Genomic DNA, 21,131 nt, shown 5'->3' on the forward strand with positions numbered 1-21,131 from the left:
AGCACGGAACCCGCTTGAGAGTCTCTCTCCCACTCTTGCCCTTCCCCTGCTCATGTTCTCTCCTCTCTCTCAAAAAAACCAACCAACCAAACCAGATTAAACCCCCCAATAAACAGAACTATCCAAATGCCAACACAGAATCAAGCTGATCACTGACTGCCAAGCGATTTCCTGTTAAGAAAGGCCTCGTGCTTGCATGTTGAGGGGACCCCCTCTGCCCAGGGATGATAATAACAGTGTGCCGCTGCTTTCAGGGCACAGAGCAGCAGGCAGACAATCACTCCAGCATGGCAGCTAACAGGAAACACACTACAACCAGCTTCAGGAATGACACGTACCCAGGGAGTGGCACACCCAGACGCCGCAGGCCCCAGAAGAGTCACAAGCATTGTCTGAGGAGTCGGCAGGTGTGAGGGCTGGAGGGAGGGAGGGGCCTCTAGGGACCACGAAACCCAGGGTGGCCAGGAAGTCAGCTTCCAGGTTGGGGAAGACAGAAGAGTAACTGGAGTTACCAAGTGGAGAGTTCCCTGGAAGCCAAGCTGGGTTCTGGGTTTTGTTCAAGAGGCAAAAAGTGGCAGCCACAGAACCACACACTCAAACCAATTGAGCAAGCGGGAGAGTGGCCCAGAGGGCACGAAAACCTGGGCTGGAGATGAAGGAAGCAGCTGCGCACCCGCTGGCCAGCCCGCGCCCAGCCCCCAAGCGCCTTCTGTGCAGGGAGCGCCAGCAGATACGGGCAGGCTGGAGCTTCGCCTCCGCCGAGTGGGCAGAAATATCCCTGCTTTGAACCCTGCTCTGGCATTGGTGGTTCTTAACGGGAACTCTGGGGCCTTTACGATTAAAGGATCAAAGATCGTGGGACTTAACGCGTTGTCTGCACTAATTCAGGACTCGCAAAGAGGTCTTTCTCCCTCCTCCCAACATCCTTCCCCTTCCAACTGGACCATCTGTGCTTTCAGAGCCCTCCCTCCTAGAGGAAGCAGAGGAACCATCTCACTGGTGGGAGAAGCCCAGCAGTGAGCAAGAACCTCCTCCATCTGTTCCTCTTTCCTGCCCATCATCCACCCCTGCTGCCCCATCAGGACAAGGCTTACGAGACAAGGACGAGAACCGAGTTGACAAAACGCAGTAAATGGGCGATTTCCAACCGGAAAAGAGGAAGAAAGTGATGAATCAAAGGCAGTCACACATTTCCCTGTCTGGGCAGCCACACCAAAGATGGGGGTGCAGGTGGAGCCAGGGAAGCTGGGTAACCAGCTCAGGACCGGGATGGCGGCGGGGGGGGGGGGGGGGGGGGGGGGGGGGGGTGGCGCGGCTATCTCCTGTTTACACACATAGTTCATGTAAAAAAGATTCTCTGAAAGGAAAAGCAGAAGCCACAGGAGATGACACGATCTAAACAATACTAAGCAATGCTGACATTCGTGGCTTGGAAGATAGGTGGTAAAGCAGGCAGAAAGACCCAGTCTCCCGAGAGCGCGGCCAACCCACTGGGGAGGCCCAAGGCTGGTGGAGGGTCTGCAGCCAGACCCTAGACAGGAGACCTGCTGCTGGATGAAGTGGAGCCAGTTAGAGACGAAGGAAGGGTAGGACTAAAGCAGATCTGCCAGAGGCTCTTTTAGATGAGGGAGCGGGAGTACAGCAGGAGGCACAGGGAAGAAACCAGATAAAGAGAAGGGATTACAAAGGCCCAAGATGAAAGAGAAAAGAGCAAAAAAGGATTTCAATTCATTTCAGACTTGGAAATCAAGCCCTAAGAGTTCTGGGCCCAGGATTAGAGACGGGTGTACAAAACATTCTAACCCTGACCCTGGTTCCCCCACCTCTCTGAAATCCAATGTAACATGCCTATTATAAAAGGTGGCGTTTCCTTAAGTGGGCATTACTAAAACACATACTGTCAAGCAAAAGCATGCCTAAGCTTTCAGGGGCTCTTCCAAAGGCCTGGATATTTCCTAAAAGGCTGGCAGGCACTGAGACAACAAAGAAAAAGGCTGACACAGTCCATACAATTGAAGAATTCTGCCATGACAGAAGACATCAAGAAAAATGTGAAAACACAAAAATCAGACTAGGTCCAAAAACACAAGAATATCCGTTAATTAATAAAAAGGCAATAAAAATGCAACACAGGCTCTAAAAATCTCAGAGAGCACACTAACAGGCATCAGGCACCAGGATACATACTCACTCGCATCAGCAACCAGACACTTGTGGAAAACACTCGCGGAAACTAGACACCGCTTCCCATTTCTCAGATGGGAGACACTTTAGAAAACCTGGTGCCGGATCTGGGACAGTTCTGGCAGGGGTGGAGCATGCGCACATGCTGCTTTGAGAATGTGAGTCGTTACACATTTGTTTTGAGGGAAATTCAGCTACCTTTTGTAACTTTAAAAGCCAATCGATTTCCTTTCCAAGAACGTATCTGACTTCTACAATTGTCAGAAGACAGACAGGTGCCTACAATGTGCCAGGTACTGTTCTAAACTTTTGGAACACACAAGTGAGCTAAGCAAAGATCCCTGACGCCAGGAATAGAGGGGTGGGGGTGGGAAGCCAAGAAACACACTGAAGAGAGAGTTTGTGCCGGGAATGCTCCTGAGTGTGTGTGTGTGTGTGTGTGTGTGTGTGTGTGTGTGTGTGTGTGTGTTGCTCTAAGCTGAGTAAGGATGCGGGGGAGTGTTTTCTGTGTGTGCTGGGTATTCTTAGAAAGTGAAAACGGCAGAATAATATGTACGCAATGATCCCATTCTGTAAAAACAAAAACATAGGTAAACTATGTTCTGGAAAAATAGGTATGTCACTGTAAACAACAACTGCTTTTATGGATAATTCAGAGAACTTTTATTTATAGAATTTAGCATATGAACTTGGACTTTCTTTTAGCAATTAAAACTTTTTTTAATGTGTATTTTTCAGAGAGAGACAGAGAGAGAGAGAGAGAGAGACGGAGCACAAGGTGGGAGGGGCAGAGAGAGAGGGAGACAGAATCTGAAGCAGGCTGCAGGCTCAGAGCCGTCAGCACAGGGCCCACCTTGGGGCTTGAACCCATGAACAGTGAGATCATGACCTGAGCTATAGTTGGAGGCTTAACCAAGCCACCCGGGCGCTCGTAAACTTGGACTTTCTTAATGCGCATTTGAATAAAAAGACAAGTAATTAAAAAATGTATACGAAAGAATCAACAAAGACACACCAGAGACCAATGACCGGCATAGGGCTGCTGGGCGGTGAGAGTCACACAGGCTGGAAGATGGACAAGTTCAAGGCAACCTCTAAATGGCCAAAACACAAGCCCTTGAAACGTTTATGGTACCAAACGATTACAACTGAAATACATTCCTAAATGAATTGGCTGCAATAAAATGTTTAGATAAAATAACAAAACTTCACAGAGATGATCACACTTCCATACTCATTCCACTCTCGTAACACATGGCGTCCCTTCTACTCATGGACAGTATTTTCATCTAAGGTGAATTACAAAGAATAAGAACTTGACATCTTTGTCAAAATACTAAAAATCTACAACTGTTAGGTGTTTTTCAAAAAACCACCAGCCTCCCTACCTGCTCCCCCACATCTCAGGACACCCCTCCACTCTCTTTCCGAGGCACCTGGCCTTCAGCTACCCTGAGTAAAATACACTCACCCTTTTCTTCAAGCGCTCCCGCTCCTTCAGTGTGAGGGTGTCGGCTTTGGCAATGACAGGCACAATGTTCACCTTGTTGTGTATCGCCTTCATAAATGCAACATCTAAGGGCTTCAGTCTGTGAGGAGTGAGACAGTGCCACGAATTTAGGGGAAGAGCAGGGAGATCACACATTTTTGTTCTCTCAAAATTATCTCAATTCTTGTATTAAAATGTGCAATTGGGGGCAACGATCAGCCCACAGAGTAAAGACGAGACTCTAGTACACTTGGCTTCTGCGGCCAGTGGCCCACATACCCGTGGCCGAAAGGGGAGATGAAGTAAAAGCAGCAGTGCACCCTGTTGTCAACGATGTGCCGCCTGTTCAAGCCGCTCTCGTCATGCAGGTACCGTTCGAACTGCTCATCAATGTAGGCGATGATGGTCTTAAAACTGTGAGAAACACAAATACTGACTATCGGATTCCAAAGGCAGGCAGTCCCAAACTTCAAAGACGCAGGCTTTTTCTGTCCCCTGCCTCCACACCAAATACAATTTGACAACCACTTATAAGATGGGGACGGAAAACTCACTCCTATGTTTGGCAAGATGGATGTTTTTGGAAAGTGTGCCAAGCATAATCTCCCCCAACCACAGGGGGCTTAAAGGCCCAAAGGGAATAAGTAAAAGCACCCGAGGTGGGTGCCTGGGTGGCTCAGTTAAGCATCCGGTTGTTTTTTTTTTTAATGTTTATTTTGAGAGAGAGAGAAAGCACACATGCACACCCCAATGGGAGGTGGGGAGTGGCAAAGAGAGGAGAGAGAGAATCCCAAGCAGGCTCCATTGGGAGTCTGGCCCGAGCCGAAATCAACATCTAACAGACTGAACTACCTAGGCACTCCAAGCGTCCAACTCCTGACCTTGGCTCAGGTCATGACCTCACAGTTCATGAGACTGAACCCCGTGTCGGGCTCTGTGCTGACATCGAGGAGCCTGCTTGGGATTCTCGCTCTCCCTTTCTCTCTGCCCCTCCCCTACCGGCGTGCATATATGCGCACCCTCTCAATAAACATTTAAAACAAACAAAGTGAATGAAAGCATCTGAGGTGACTGAGTGGACAGAGGGCCGCCAGCTCTCGCAAGGACTGTAACTGTGCAGAGGGCAGAGGGGCAGCAGCAGAACACACGGTGGGGGCAGGCGTGTGAAAGTGTGAACCAAAGAGCAGGGAGAGAAGGGAGCGACTCCCAAAGAAAGGAGACGGGAGACCCTTCCCCTTCCTTCCCTTCCCTCATCAGACGCTGGCAAGTTGATGCTGTCCATTGATGACGTAAGAAATTGCAGTTTCTACCACGAACGTGGTGCTCTCTGCGCAGCGCAGGGACAGACTGCTCTTCTGCTTGTAGCTTTCCTTAGTTTTGCTCATGATGTCAAGGACCGAGTCTCTAAGGGAAAGGGCTAGACCACAATCTTCCCCACTGGCCAGGGTTGATTCAGATCAAGGGGTTTCGTTTATACTAGCATTTGATGGATGGTTGGCTCTTCCAGAAAAAATACTCCTTCTCTCTGAAATTCCTCACTTCAAATGTTATAATCAGCACACTTGTAAACTGTTTCACTGTATTATTATACACAGCTACCTCAAGCCTAGTCATCACTCATTAATGCTATGAAACCTGAATACGTTAGAGTAACCATAGCACTTCCAGGACCCCGTGTCCCCGAGGAGCATACCAATCCCTGCAGTTGATGGCGTCCCCGTAGCCGGGTGTGTCCACCACTGTCAGGCGCAGCTTGACCCCTCGCTCTTCAATCTCCACGGTCGAAGCCTCGATCTGGACAGTTCTTTCAATTTTCTCTAAAAAAAGAAACAAACTTAATGAGAGGATGTACCTAAAAACCGACCCAGTTCACAAGAGGAGAAACGAACTTGTTACCTTCTTATTAAGATACAAACGAACCTCACTACCTTTCCTAGTGGAAGGTTTTCCGAGCTAACACAAGAACTGTGTAAAAATAACCCCCAAGTTGGCAAGGGAGACCTGGAAGCGAAGATGAAACGGCAGCTGGAAAAGTTAAAATGCCAACACTGAAAATTATGACCTTTGCTCACACAGCAGGCGCAGGCAGATACTTACACCCGTGGCAGTCAGCCACTTACAGAACTCTCACACGAGGAAACACCGTCCCCCGGCCCTCCCGTCAAACACAGAATACAGGCAGAAACTATTCCTTCTACTTTACCATAAAGGAAAACAAACTCGGAGACGATGGACCCATGCACAAATGCCGAGTCTACAACCAAGACTCAAGGGCTGCAGGTCAGCACCTTTCCCGACCGAAAGAACGCTTGTCCTTGTGTTTCAAGCTGAGGCAAAAACACCAATTATGTGCTCTCAGCAGCTCTTGTGTAGCACGACACTTAACAGTCCTGCGGGGGCTTCCGTACCTGCGGCTCCAGGTATGATTCTTTCTGGGTAGAGATCGGTCAGGAACAGGCTGTTTATGAGAGTCGATTTTCCTAGACCCGATTCACCTTTAGATGAAAATGAAAACATTGTCATGACTTGACCTGTAAGACACGGTTCATCTCCTGAGTTTACGTGCGGGCTGGCACTAGGCTAAGCCCTCACAAACCCCATTCTCTGCACTCCATATGACCACTACCAATTTGGTACGACTCTCCCCACTTCATTGATGGGGAAACGGGTGCTCGAAGGTTACTAAGTGGCGTTTGCTCAGAGAGCTGTCCAGAGCAGGGCCTTGACTGGAATCAAGGTCTCTGAGTCTCCAGAATTCCCATGTGGTGAGATCAGAAACATTACCCTTAATTCTTCACGAATGTATACGATGGACTTTTAGAGGTGGGTCTTTATTTTTTGATAAATAGAATGCAAAGGTTTTCAGTTATGAGTTTTGGTAATTATTAAAGTTCCCAATTTTCAGGAAACTGATCTACCAATATCAAGTGCACTATGGCTCGCCAAGCTGTGGGCACCTGAACCAGAACACACGCCCAAGGCTGCGTCGCAGTCTGCATTTCTTCCTCCTGTCGCCAAGGCAGGGGCAGGCCACCTCCTCCCTTTCCTGCTTTACATACATTCCGTGCCCCAACACTGGCCCGGCAGCTGCCTCAGGTCAGACAGCCTGCCCACGCAACACTGTTGAGTGTGACATGACCAATTAAGAGAAACACATACTCATTCGAATATATAATGAGTTAATAATGCTCTTCAACTACCATAATACCTGAATTCTGAACACTCTTGAGTTAAGTAACGTTTGTATTCTGAGCATCTGCAACTTAACTTCAAGGATGCAAAACACCACAAATGAAATATCTTTTAGAAATGTTTATTATTTTTTTGAGAGAAAGAGAGTGCGTGCAGGGAAGGGTCATTCATAGAGAGAGGGAGAGAGAATCCCAAACAGGCTCTGTGCTATTCGCACAGAGCCCAACACGGGGCTCGATCTGATCATCCGTCAGATCATGACCTGAACCGAAATCGAGTCAGAGCTTAATCTACTGAGCTACCCAGGCGTTCCCCACCCCCCCCCAACAAAATGAAATATTACATCTTAAGGAAGCATGCACAGATGCCATCATTTCACTGTAGCTGTTATCAGCTAAGGCTACATTCCGCGTGGAGAACTGCTTCTGAACTCGGTGCCTGACTATCTCCTGGGCATCTTGGTCTGAACCTCCCTCTGCTAAGTCCTGCGCAGCACGTGGAAGGAGCACACATCTGTTTTGAAAATTATTTCCGGTAAAATGAAGTACAAGAGTAAATTTGAAATGAGTAGACATAGAAAATCAGGACTGCGCTTTAATTGGATGGCAATTTTCATACGTGTAAAGGACCACCAAGAGGACAAAACCAGAATTACACGCTGAACATGTCCAAATAAAAGAGCATAAAAATATGCCATCAAATTATCCTTTTAACAAACTGCCCAGCAGTTTACGTCTTTATCACAAAACGAAGAGGTCTTGCCAGTAAGCGAGTGCTCAGTCTTTATGTGTGCCTGGCACAGCTCCATGTGCTGGACAGCTAAATTCCTGCTCCCGTGCAGACTGGCAGTCCAGTGGGGAAGACGACAAACGAGCAAGGTTACTTTGCCACCAGTGAAGTGGTGACAGCTGTGGGTAATGAAGCTGAAAGGGAATGGGGCTCAGGAGACATCTCAGCAGAGGTGTTTGAGTAGAGACACCTTCTTTAAAAGAAAAAAAAAAAGCAGTTGCAACATTCCAATGTCTGATTCTGAATTACAAATCTTCACTTTAAGGGTGGAAGCATCTTCCCTTGGAATGGCTTTCAGGCAGCACCTACAAGTAATTAACTCATAAACTCAGAACATGATGCTGCTGTTGGGCCGAATCTCTGGGCGTGGCTAGCTTTGTGATTTCTCGTTCACCAGTATCTCTGTCCCAGAGGCGTTTCTCAGGTGCCTATACATGGGAGACACAAGAGCTCAAGAGGCCCTGGAGTGTATATCTCACAGCATAAAATGCACGGGGCTGAGCAACCCTACGTAGTTGTCCTGCACCAGTGATGACAGCAGAAGCTGACTGGGATGGGAGGTACTCAGGGTTTACAAAACGGCTTACATTCTCACCAATCGAGATACACAGCACCAGGCACAAGGGGGCGCCGCCACATGAAGAATATGCACAGGAGGAAAGGGAGCTTGGGTTTACAGCATCCTGAAATCCCATCAGGCTCAGGGTCCCAGAGATCCCAGAAGCTTCCAATCAAAACCTAGGCGAACCCTCCCATCCCCCTACAAAACTTAGGCCAAGCCAGGAATGCTAGGAAACAAAAAGCTCCTAACCTGGGTGGAGGGTGTCCTCCTCACATTTACTTTTCAATTTTAACCAACACAAGAAAGCGCTTGCTTTCTCAAACAGCCTGCAGCCAGGGCCACCTGGGAGGGCCCCGAAGGGCAGCACTCCATAAGTGATCTCTTTTTTGCCCAGAGCCAAGCCATTTCACGGGGTAAGGATGCGCAAGCAGGCCCGGCTCAGAGTGGCCAAGGTCCCAGGTGCATGTGCCCTTATGAACGAGTCCACCAGGACACAAGTGTGCATTTTCAGGACGCGTGAACCTACAAGGATTCGTTCTCTTAGCTTAGTTCCGGAGTCTTCGGAAGTGTTCATTCTGTAACCCTCTTGTGAATTCGGTCACACTATCCATTCTTCGCACTTTCTACCAGGTAATATATATATTTGACAATAGGCTTTCTATCTTTAATTTTGCTTTTTTTGTGAACAGACCCACCACCCCCAATACTCGTGGGGAGGCTGGAAACTTGATATGAACTATCACCAACTATCACCATTTGGCCAGACTTCAGCAGCACAGGCACCACGTTCCCTCACGAGCAACTTGCCACTGGGCTTTGATCTGTGATGTCTTTAAAGAACTTATTTGTGATTTTTAAGTCCTTCTTCCAGATTGCTGCCCAAACATTTGTAGTTTTTCACTTGCATATATGACCTTTTTATGAAATTTCTTATTCCCTTAGATGTTATCTGCAATTCTGAAAACACCTTTTTCAATAGCGTCTGACTTACAAGGTGGGTGCACTGGCCTTTTCCTGATACAGGTTCTCCCTCTACCCGAAAGTAGACTGTTCCTAAGCCCAAATGGTAGAAAGCAAAAAAGCATTATACCACTCACTTAGATGGAAACATTTTTTGACACTCCTAGCTTAAAAAAAAAAAAATCACCTCTCAGCCTTTCTGATACCTTAGAACACATCATAACAGGTGCACAAAATCAGTTGAGATAAAGTCCAGATGCTCTCAGACAGCTCTGGCAGCCGGACACCGAAGCGCTTCGCGAGGAGGCTCGGCGGGCGTGCTGCCTCTGCCACAGCTTGCTGCAAAACCTGCTGAGCTCTTGCTGGTCTTTTATTACTGAAAACAGGCACTACTACAGGCCTTTCATAAAAGTGGCATGCCAGTAACTTTCAGAAAGCAGGGGATACCTGTGTATCATTTTTCTTGTGCTTCTAACAGGTACAATTTAAAAGTTGAGGGTTCTCGTGGTTAAGTTTCTAGGTGTTATTCACTCCCCGTCTCACCTTTAATTCCCTTACTACTTGCTTTATTTGAAACCCACTTTACTGAGGTGTAACTCACATACACCTCAGTTCAACAGTCATTTGAACTGTACTGACGGATTAGTCTGACCAAGTACACACTCAGATAAATAAACTCAAGATAGAAAGGATCTCCATACCATGAGAGCTCCTTTGCCTAAGTCAGAGTCAGCTCTACCCCTCTCGTGTCATTATATGCATACACCAATCTGCTTTCTGTCTCTACAGACTGGTTTTGATTATTCTAGAACTTCACAAACATGGGATCATACAACATGCCTTCTTTTATCTGGCTATTTTGGCTCAGCACAATTAGCTCTGGAGGTTCATCCACGTCACGTCATCCATCAGCAGTCCGTTTCCTTTTCTCATGTGGACACATCGTGACATGTTGATCACCCTCTTGCTGGGTACACCTGTGTTACATCCAGTTTGGGCCACTGCAGGGAGAGCAGCTGTGAACATCCAGGAGCAGGCTCTGTGGTCATGCTATCATTTCTCCTGTGTATCTGCCTAAGAGCGGATGGTCTAGTTACACAGGGAGTAACAGCTAAGAAAGCACCGAACTGTTTCCAAAGTGGTTGTTATCACTTGACACTGTCACTAGCCACTAGGAGAGGTGCGTCTGTCCACATCCTTGCCAACACTTGGACTACCGGACTTTTTGCAAATTTCAGCCATTCCAGTGAGCGTGTGGTGGGATCCCGTGGGTCCTGGCCATTCAGGATCTCCTATGAAACGTCTGTCCCAATCTCGTGGCCCTTTCTGTAACTGGGTAGCCTATCTTCTTTCTGAGCTGTTCGGGTTTATGTTCTGGATAGGAGTCCTACGTTGCACGTGGTGCTGTGAACGCTTTCTCAAGTTTATGACCTTCTCTTGTTTTCTGAAGAGAATTTTTAACGAAGTGCAACTTTTCATTTATTTTGTGATTAGTGTTATTCACGTCCTAAGCAATCTGCTTACTCCAAGATGAAAATTTTCTTGCCCGTTTTCTTCTAGACTTCTTACAGCTTTACAGTTAAGCCAACAACCCACTTGGAGTTAAGTGTGTTGTACGGTGTGAAGGAAGGTTCACGTTCGCTGCCCACCACACGACCACGCACTTGGTACAACGCTGTTTGTAAATGGCTAACCTCTCCCCCTCTGTGTCACCTTGGCACCCTTGTCATGAATCAGTTGATCATGTGTACATGGGTCTTCGGGCTGGTATTTTCAGTTGATCTGGAGTTCCACCCTCACCACGCTGTCATGGTTCCTATTGGGAAGGCTTGAAATCAGATAGTACAGGCCCTCAGAAATGTCTGTTCTAGGCCCTCTGCACTTACATTCACACTTTAGAACCAGATTGTTCATTTCTATTTTAAAAAGCCTGGTGTGACTCTGGCAATGTGCTGACTCGATGGGTCACTCTAGGGGCAGAGTCACAGGCACGGTGTGCACGGTCACACCCAGAGCACTGGCAGGTCTCACAGCTTGTCTTTCTCTCAGCAGTGCTGCCATGGTGTCAGTGAAGGTCCTGCACCCATTCCGCTAAGTTAGCCTAAGCATGGTGCATTTCTTATATTACTATGGATGGTACTGTCTTTTAAAATGTTTCTTGTTGGGGTGCCTGGGTGGCTCAGTTGGTTAAGCGTCCGACTTCGGCTCAGGTCATGATCTCACGGTTCGTGGGTTTGAGCCCCGTGTCGGGCTCTGTGCTGACAGCTCAGAGCCTGGAGCCTGTTTCAGATTCTGTGTCTCCCTCTCTCTCTGCCCCTCCCCTGCTCATGCTCTGTCTCGACCTCTGTCTCAAAAATAAACAAACATACATTAAATAAAAGTTTTTGTTACCATTGTTTTTGACGGTCTTTTCAAGTTCATTTTAAAATTATTTGTTGGTGGAGGCACCTGGGTGGCTCAGTCAGTTAAGTGTCCAAATTCAGCTCAGGCCATGATCTCGTGGTTCACGAGTTTGAGTCCTGTGTCGGGCTCTGTGCTGACAGCTCAGAGCCTAGAGCCTGCTTTGGATTCTGTACTCTATCTCTCTCAAAAATAAATAAAACATTAAAAAAAGAACCTGCAACTTGATAAAATTTACTTATTAAACATAGTAGTTTTGGGATTCCTTATAATTTTTAACATACACAAATCATTTCACTTGCAATTAAGAATGTTTTAGAAAATTTCCTTGTTTTTTTTAGTTTACAAAGTTTTAAAATCTTTAATGGGTTTGAATTGTTGCGACTGCATGTTTTAGATGACAGCATAAATTTCCCCTTTAGAACCACACAGATTAATTTTCTAATGTTAAATCATGCACTCCCAAGGGGTGGCGCCCGGGTGGCTCAGTTGGTCAAGAGTCACTTGATTTTGGCCTCTTGATTTTGCCTCAGGTAGTGATCTCAAGGTCGTGGAGATTCTCTCACTCTTTCCCTCTGCTTCTTCCCCTGCTCCCCCCCACCATGCTCTCTCGACAAATAAACAAATAAAAACACAAAAGCCCCTCCCCCCAAAACCCATGTGCTCCTGAGGTAAACCCCATTCATTAGGATGTATAGACAGCTTTGCCATTAACACATGCCTTGAAGGTGAGAATTTGTTCCAACACAATTGATATACTAGGGAACAACTTCAACATAATACAAGCATTGTATCTGCTCGTGTGATTTCACTGGTGACAAACTAGGTGAACGTCAAAAACTGTATCCAGTAGAATCAAGCCATGAAAGAACATTTTCAATAATGTGCACCCCTCAGCACCAGTGACCTCTGTTCAACAGTTATCGTGGACCATCCCCACTCACCTCTCCTGACACAGCTTCCCATCCACCATTTCCCGACACCCACTTTGACAAACTTCAGAGACTGGTCAAGCTATAGTGCCCATATTCAGTATAGTATGATTATTTTAACCAGTTAACAAGTGTAAAACCATTTAACATGTAAAAACCATTTTTATTATGTTCCTTACTTCTTCCTAATAGGTCCCTGAGGCAACTTTTGTGCCTGTATTTTCTCCAGAAGCCTATGGCTTCAAGTGCATTACTGCAGAGCATGGTGATATTTTTTTAATGTTTTTATTTATTTTTGAAGGAGAGAGACAGAGCATGAGTGGGGAGAGGAGCAGACAGAGAGGGAGACACAGACACCTAAGCAGGCTCCAGGCTCCGAGCTGTCAGCACAGAGCCCGAGGCGGGGCTCGAACCCATGAACTGTGAGATCGTGACCTGAGCCAAAGCTGGACGCTCAACCGGCTGAGCCACCCAGGTGCCCCACAGCATGGTGATTTTTAAGGAACACGTGTATACTGCATTATAGTAGAACTTAATGTATTAAGCATTTTTATGTATTGCTGGACTTGCTAAAATTTTATTGAGATGTCTGTGTCTACGCTCATGAATTGTCTATACTTTCTCATCATTGACTACAGGGTAATGTTGGCCTACTAAAATATTCTCACAAGAGTATCTATGGTGAATCCTCCATGTGCACTTGAAAAGAATGTATACCGTGGGGTTTCTCAGCACAGTGCTCTCGACATCAGTTGGCTCAACCTTCAGATTTCTCTCTCTTGCAGATTCTGCATCGTGCATTATGAAGCTCCATCATTAGGTGCACATACATTTATTTTTTTAAATTTGTTTTTTAACATTTATTCATTTTTGAGAGTAAGAGAGACAGAGCATGAGTGGGGGAGGGGCAGAGAGAGAGGGAGACACAGAATCCAAAGCAGGCTCCAGGCTTCGAGCTGTCAGCACAGAGCCTGACACGGGGCTCGAACCCACGGACCACGAGATCATGACCCGAGCCGAAGTCAGACGCTCAACCGACTGAGCCACCCAGGCGCCCCTAGGTGACATACGTTTAAAATGATGTTGTTTTGAACTCATCCCTGCATCATTAGGATACATACTTCTTTATCTCTGGGAATATCCAGGTAGTAGACACAAAGTCTACTCTGTCTCGTATCAATACAGCTGCTTTGGGTTTCTTATGGTTGGGCTTTGCATGATGATTTTCCATTCTGGTCCTTCAGGCTCATACTCTCTCCCTCTGACTTCTTGTCCCAGTCACGGCTATGCCCCTTCTGCTAGGGTGCTGCCCTCTCTCCATTTGTCTCATCTCTTGTTTCTTTGCTGCTTTCTGGATTGAACAGGGTTCTGTATTCTATTTTATCAAAACTATTGGCTTTCAGTCAAACCCTTGTTTGACTTTCCTAGTGGCTGCTCTGGAGTTGATAACACGCACCCCTAACGCAGCAGCCCTCCCTTATGTAACATCAGCTCAGCACCCTCCCGTCCTGTGCTGCCCTCATTCATCTTACTCCATGTTAAACACTGTTAACTTGGCTTTAAAACTATGTTTGACAGAAATGAAAAAACCAAGAAAAGTGTTTTACATTTACCAACACACTTGCCATTTCCAGTGCTCTACCTTTTCCGTCAACCTGAAGAACCCAGTTTAATCTTTCTTTTGGTGTAGATCTGACAGTGACAAATTCTCAGCTTTTACTTAAAAATGTTTATATCTCATCTTTCTCTAAATCTCCATTTTTCGAGGTCATTTTTGATTAATTCAGAATTCTAAGCCGATGGTTTTATTCTTTCAGTACTTTATTTAAAAAAAAATTTTTTTTAACGTTTATTTATTTTTTTTGGGACAGAGAGAGACAGAGCATGAACGGGGGAGGGGCAGAGAGAGAGGGAGACACAGAATCAGAAACAGGCTCCAGGCTCTGAGCCATCAGCCCAGAGCCCGACGCTGGGCTCGAACTCACGGACCGCGAGATTGTGACCTGGCTGAAGTCGGACGCTTAACCGACTGCGCCACCCAGGCGCCCCTCTTTCAGTACTTTAAACTATCACTGCATATGGCTCATATATGATAAGTCAGTGGTCCTTTCCACCTTTGACCTTCTGCATGTAATGTGCTTGTTCCCCGCCCCCCACCTGCTTATAAGATTTTCCTTCTTATCAGTGCTTTCACCAACTGTTTATTGTGTGCTTTTCTTATTTATTCTACTTGGTGTCTGGATGCTTTCTATTGCCCTTTCTCTTCGGCAGTATATAATCTGCTGTTATATAGAAAAAAATTTAATCTCTAAAAGTTCCATGTAAGTTCTTTTGGTTATCTTCTATTTCCTTCTTATATTGATGTTCTCCTTTAGGTAGCAGGAGCACAGTTAAAATAGTAAAAGGTCTTGTTCGCTAATTCTATCATCTCTATCATTTCTGGATCTGTTTCTATTACCTGATTTTTCTCTTGGTTACGTGCCACACTGTTTTGCTTCTTTGCATTTACAACTTTTTACTGGATGATGGCAAGTGTAAATATTACACTGTACACTGGATTTTGATTTCCATCTTTAATGAATGATGGGTTTTGTCCTGACAAGCAGCTAATTTTTCACCCAGCTTGATCCTTCAAAGCTTGTTTATAACTTTGTTACGGAAGGTCTTGGACAGCTTACACACAGCAACTGGTGGCCCTCAGCTCCTTGCCTTGTGAGACTTCTCTATAAGGCTTCTGAAGGGTCCTCCCAACATGGTGGATGGCATCCCCCAGAGTGATTCAAAAAAAGATAGGGGGCAAGCTGCAATGTCTTTTATGACCCAGTCTTAAAGTCACACACCTTCGGGGCGCCTGGGTGGCGCAGTCAGTTAAGCGTCCGACTTCAGCCAGGTCACGATCTCGCGGTCCGTGAGTTCGAGCCCCGCGTCAGGCTCTGGGCTGATGGCTCAGAGCCTGGAGTCTGTTTCCCATTCTGTGTCTCCCTCTCTCTCTGCCCGTCCCCTGTTCATGCTCTGTCTCTCTCTGTCCCAAAAATAAATAAACGTTGAAAAAAAAAAAAGTCACACACCTTCATTGCTGCCATGTTCTACTGGCTACACGGGTTAAGTCCTACTCAATGTAGGAAGGGGCTAGAAAGTATCACAAATTCCAGGAGGCAAGGATCACTGGGGCCATTCTGGAGGCTCACTGGCATAATGAGTGAATACTTCCACCACATACAAATAAGGAAACGACAGAAATATTAAGATTTTACTCTTCAGAAAAATTTTCTAAACAATCTTTTTCAAATTCCCCAGTTATTTGATCCTGACAATAAAGGAATATTCCCTTGGACTTTATAGGTCACACAATTATACCCTAAAGGTTGAGAAGAGGAAACACCTGCATATTTAAAAAGCTCAAAGGTGTAAGGTGTAAAGGTTAATTTCTTACCGACCACCATTAGTGTGAACTCAAAACCTTTTTTCACTGATTTTCGGTGAACTTGATTGGGAAGGTTTGCAAATCCAACGTAGCCAGGAGTTTCTGGATTTATAAACTGAGTTGGTTGTTGCTAAAATAAGATTTTACAAAAACAAAACAAAACAAAACAAAAACCAAAAAAACACCTTATTAGTTGCCTTTAAGATATAATCAAACCTGTGACAAACATAGGTATCATTAGTTCCCACAAATTAAAAAAAATACACAAACAAATCCACATTTTTGTAAAAAAATCACCTGTATCAGAAAACTGATTGTATTCACTTAACACTTTTAAAAAGATAAACCAATCTACTATTATTACATGCAGGAAAATCAAACTTACAAAGTAATGCCACAACTGAAAGTGGTTTCACAGAACAAACTTAGCAGAAGAATAGTTTCTAAAAGCCAATCCTTCTAGGTATCAGGTGTGATGCATTTGTGAACAGTGTTCAGGAACAAGCCGTGTCTCCTGTTTGTTCCCAGCTCTATGCAACAGTGCCATCAAGGGTGAGGCAGGCCATTTAGGGGTGGGATGTGAGCATCGGGCTTCAAGGATCAAAGAGAAGACTAGGAATGAAAAATGAATCACAGCTGAGGACAACGAAGCATCAATATTCCTGGACAGGTGGAATAAACCGGAGATGCCATAAAGTATATCAAAGCTATAGAATCTAGGCATAGCATACTAAAAATGTGAGGAAATCAAAAAAGGATACACCAACTGCTTTATTAATTTTGACAGCCAAGACATAAGATAGTATTTTTCCTTTAGGATTTTGGAAACGTATATTCATATGCACACATGCGCAGATGTAAAAATATTCATAAAATGTTACTAGTGGTTATTTCTAGGTGATGAAATTATGGTTAATTTTTATTTGTTTTTTTGCTCATCAGTGTTCCCGACTCATACTTGCATAAAAAGTAAAAATTAGTAAGGTAATTATGCATCAGTAATGAACACTGAAACATTCAAAAATAAAAGGCAAAGGGAAGTAATAATCTTGCAATTTTAACCACAAGTTCTGCTTTTCTCAGCATGTCTTTCAAAACTAATTTACTTCAGGGCTCTGGGCTAATCTGCAAGAGCTGATACAAGCCAATTTGTCAAGTCTAAGAACCCTGTAAGTTTCATGATGAAATATGATTAGAATTTTAAATTATTATTTGATTGGTGTTCTGAAAATGATGTAAAGGAGGCTAAATGGATTGTTACTGATGTACTGAGAAACAAATTGGAAATCTAAAAAAATAAAGTTCAAAGTTTTTAGAATGTCAATTAAATTACACACTGCCTAGGGGCGCCTGGGTGGCGCAGTCGGTTAAGCGTCCAACTTCAGCCAGGTCACGATCTCGCGGTCCGTGAGTTCGAGCCCCGCGTCAGGCTCTGGGCTGATGGCTCAGAGCCTGGAGCCTGTTTCCGATTCTGTGTCTCCCTCTCTCTCTGCCCCTCCCCCGTTCATGCTCTGTCTCTCTCTGTCCCAAAAATAAATAAACGTTGAAAAAAAAAAAAATTACACACTGCCTCAACAAATCAAATATATCAGTCATATTAAAAATGAGTCACATGGGGGTGCCTGGGTGGCTCGGTTGGTTAAGCATCTGACTTTGGTTCAGGTCATGATCTCATGGCTTGTGAGTTTGAGCCCTGCGAGGGGCTGTGTGCTGACAGCTCTCTCTCTAACCCTCCCCAGCTAGTGTGCATGCGCTCTCTCAAAAAAAAAAAAAATAAATAAATAAATTAATTAATTAAAAAAAAAAAACCAAACACATAAAATTTAAAATAAATTTAAAAAAAAGTGTGATATCTTACCTTAGACATCTTCAGTGAAGTTTTCTCAATCTGTTAAGAAAAAAACCCACATATACATATATGCATGTACACATACACACTTTAGTATGAATTGACATGTACACAGACTTAACACCTAAAGCATCAACAGTTCCTGTTTTACTTGTTAACTGCATCAAATTACAGAAATGAGAAAATTATCATCTCATTAAAAATTAGATATAAAAAATTAGGTCAATTAAGTCAACCACATTCACGTATGTACACATATAGACGTTCCTTATTTCCAACAAAGTCTAAACGTTTTTCTAGTACTGATTATATGCTAAGAACCAGGGACACAACAAGAGAAAAAGACAAAATCTCATGACCTCTGGAATTCTATAATTTCCTTTCCCTCTTCGAAACCTTTCAACAAGGAAAGCGTACTTATAGAGCGATGTCTGCTGCTGGGAGGTTCTCTGAGCTCTTGACAACTAGTTTTAGACAATGGGGCACTCAGAGCAACATTTATAATTAAAGGAAAAAGGACTGAAGGCATTGGAGTGTTTGAAGAACATGACAATAGTTTTAGAGATAGTTGGAATTTAATACGAATTTTAGAAGACTTGAAATTTTGGGGAACATGGAGTCTGTCGGCTAACAGTCTTTGGTAACAAGGTCAAAAGATATGAATGAGGTCAGATTTGATTCCCTCTGGAGCTTAGAAACTTATGCCCTTCGTGTTCTTGCTTCCCCATCCCCCAAACCTTAACATTCCTGAAAACTGCACACTGTTTCCCTTCTGAATGGAAATGTTCCCAACCACCTCTGAAGACGTGAGGCTCCTGCACCCCCATGCACAGTTTGGTTAACAAAGGCCAACAGCAGTAGGATTTGTATTATTTCACAGAAGGTAAGTTTACAGTCTTCGTTCTCGTTCTTAGTGGCCCATGGGAAGGCCTTACCCTCATGTGTCCCACTGGAACAAGAAGGGAGGCAGAGGAGAGTTGAGAACTCACACGCAGTCTGTAAACCACTTGTTGCTTCTATGGCTCAGAAGGGAGTATGAGGTAAGGCCTGGGCTAAAAGGGAAGGGCAGTGATTGAGGAGGAGTGGATAGCTCCAAGCCTAGGTGGTGGAATTAAAGTAAACTTAAAGGAAAGTAGGAATGTTAGGAAGAACAAAAGCAGGAAGTGAATTCTGAAGAACCTTCTGGCAAGGAAACGAATATAGTGCATCCTGGAAAAGCTCGGAGAACAGAGTCCCTGAGTGTGAGGACCCCAGGAGTAAGATGATAAGTGACCCCAACTCCCTGTCTCCGAAAAGAGCTCCACAGGCAAGCTGCAGGAAGAGGAAGGCAATAACGTGAACCAAAAAAATAGTAACGCTACGATAAAGATGCAAGTATACTACTTAAAACAAAACATGATTTTCAAACTCAGACTTTGGTAACTCAACTGAACAATGGTCACAGCTGCGATTCACCTTGGAAGATCAAATATTAGAAAACTTAATGCAAGGGCAAAAACACAGAGAAGGAAATCATGATTTAAAAGATAGTCTTGGAGAAACAATCTAGGCAATCTATCTTGTTTTTATTTTAACTTTTTTTTTTTTTAAAGCTTATTTATGTATCTTGAGAGAGACAGGAAGCGTGAGCAGGGGAGGGACAGAGAGAAAGAGGGAGAGAATCCCAAGCAGGCTCCCCTATGTCATTGCAGAGCCTGATGTGGGGCCTGAACCCATGAACCGTGACATCATGACCTGAGCCGAAGTGGGATACTTAACTGACTGAGCCACCCACATGCCCCGTTGGCAATCAATAAGAGTTCTTGTCAGTAAAAAAGGAATAGAGGGAGAAAAAGAATAACAATAGAATATTTTCCTGAGAAGAACAAAGAGCAGGGTCCATACATTAACAAACTATCTGGAATGAATTAAGGTGTCCTGAATGGAAAGGGACATCCTAGGAAAATTGTATTAATAATAATTAGTATAAAACTACTTAAGAGTTGAGGGCAAGAGTGAGAACATAGAAGTAAAACATTCCAAAGGGGAAGTGAGGGGTCAGATGGAATACAGATGGTCCCAGCGGAAGAAGGAGCTTTAGTCTTTTTTTCAAATATAGAAATTAAGTGACTATAAAAGAAAAAGTAACAATTAAAGAAAAATTATAGTGGAACTTCCAAATTAAGAGAAAAATATGGAATAGCAACTTGATCAAGCTAGCAAAATTGTGGAAAAAGAAAAAGTAATAAAATCAATCATTAAGTGGAAGAACATTCTTAAAGTAGCAAAAATGCTGAAAACAAAGGGACAGGCTGAAACATACCAGCCTAGCCAAACACAGAGAGCAGGACAGACATTACTGGTATTAACCCCGGGTGAGATTTAAGATAAAATGCAATCATGATCATAAAAGGATGGAGAAAATACAACATTCCTAAACTTGCACATGCAAATCATTACAACAGATAAACACACAAGGAAAGCCTAAGAAAAATACCAGGTGACTTGGTAAAAATAAAAGACAAGTGGGAGACTTTAATAGCGCCCCTCAGAATGGTACAGATTCAGTAAACATAGTATGAGCAAGGGCAGAGGATTGAGTAATACAGCCAATAAATTAGAATTGATATAGAGAATCTTGAGGTAATAGAAGAAAAGCAGTGAAAGAAAAAATTTAAAAATTATCATGTTACTATAGAGAAAATTTAAACTTTAAAAAATATTTTTACAATTTATGTTCTCAACTTCTGACCTGCTAAAACTAGGGGAAAAAAGATAAAATACAACTCCCAATTATTTGGGACAATCCTGGATAACCCTTGGATCAATGAGGGTAACAAAAGCAAAACCACAAGCTATCCAGAAAGCAATGGGAAGACAAAAGCAAGATCTATGGGACACAGTAAAAGCTCTACCGGTTCAAGTGAGAATTTGGGTTTCAGATATTTTCATTAAAGAACACTGAAAATAAATTCAATTCTCACAATATGAAGAAATGAATGAAATAACTCAATAGAAGATAAACAGATCCAAAAGCTAGTTCTTTGAAATAAATTCCCCACAAGTCAAAATTAAGGAAAAAAGAAAAGCAAATATGGAAAAAAAGCTATAATCACAGACTCAGGAGACATGTATCAAGATGGTCACAAATCTGGGGCGACTGGGTGGCTCAGTTGGTTGAGTGTCCAACTTCAGGTCATGATCCAGCACTTCGTGGGTTCGGGCCCCACGTCAGGTTCTGTGCTGACAGCTCAGAGCCTGGAGCCTGCTTCAGATTCTGTGTCTCCCTCTGTGTGCCCCTCTCCCACACTCTCTCTCTGTTTCAAATAAATAAATAAATAAATAAATAAATAAATAAATAAATAAATAAA

The 21,131-nt window shown here is 44.1% G+C and overlaps 1 protein-coding gene and 1 long non-coding RNA gene across 6 annotated transcripts in view; both read right to left on the bottom strand.

The window, feature by feature from the left end:
* Positions 1–21,131, bottom strand: part of SEPTIN2 (septin 2) — a 35,340-nt gene that overhangs the window by 9,200 nt on the left and 5,009 nt on the right. For 3 of the 5 annotated variants that reach the window (XM_040450394.1, XM_040450390.1, XM_040450393.1), the window contains exons 2-7: positions 17,791–17,820; positions 15,942–16,062; positions 6,082–6,204; positions 5,367–5,490; positions 3,953–4,087; positions 3,656–3,773 (exon numbers count right to left, since the gene is read on the bottom strand). In XM_040450394.1, the coding sequence (XP_040306328.1) occupies positions 3,656–3,773; positions 3,953–4,087; positions 5,367–5,490; positions 6,082–6,204; positions 15,942–16,062; positions 17,791–17,799 (630 nt within the window). In that variant the 5' untranslated portion in view covers positions 17,800–17,820. Of the gene's footprint in view, positions 1–3,655; positions 3,774–3,952; positions 4,088–5,366; positions 5,491–6,081; positions 6,205–15,941; positions 16,063–16,317; positions 16,545–17,790; positions 17,821–21,131 lie in introns of those variants that run through there. The other 2 variants (XM_040450392.1, XM_040450395.1) reach the window with 2 other exon arrangements.
* LOC121014319 (uncharacterized) lies at positions 15,254–15,935 on the bottom strand. The gene is made up of 2 exons (XR_005783157.1): positions 15,577–15,935; positions 15,254–15,348 (listed from the first exon to the last, which is right to left on the bottom strand). It is a non-coding gene; the product is annotated as an uncharacterized LOC121014319 (long non-coding RNA).

Source organism: Herpailurus yagouaroundi, unplaced genomic scaffold, assembly GCF_014898765.1.
Source record: "Herpailurus yagouaroundi ecotype Mexico unplaced genomic scaffold, PumYag 202, whole genome shotgun sequence".
NCBI classification, from domain to species: Eukaryota; Metazoa; Chordata; class Mammalia; order Carnivora; family Felidae; genus Herpailurus; species Herpailurus yagouaroundi.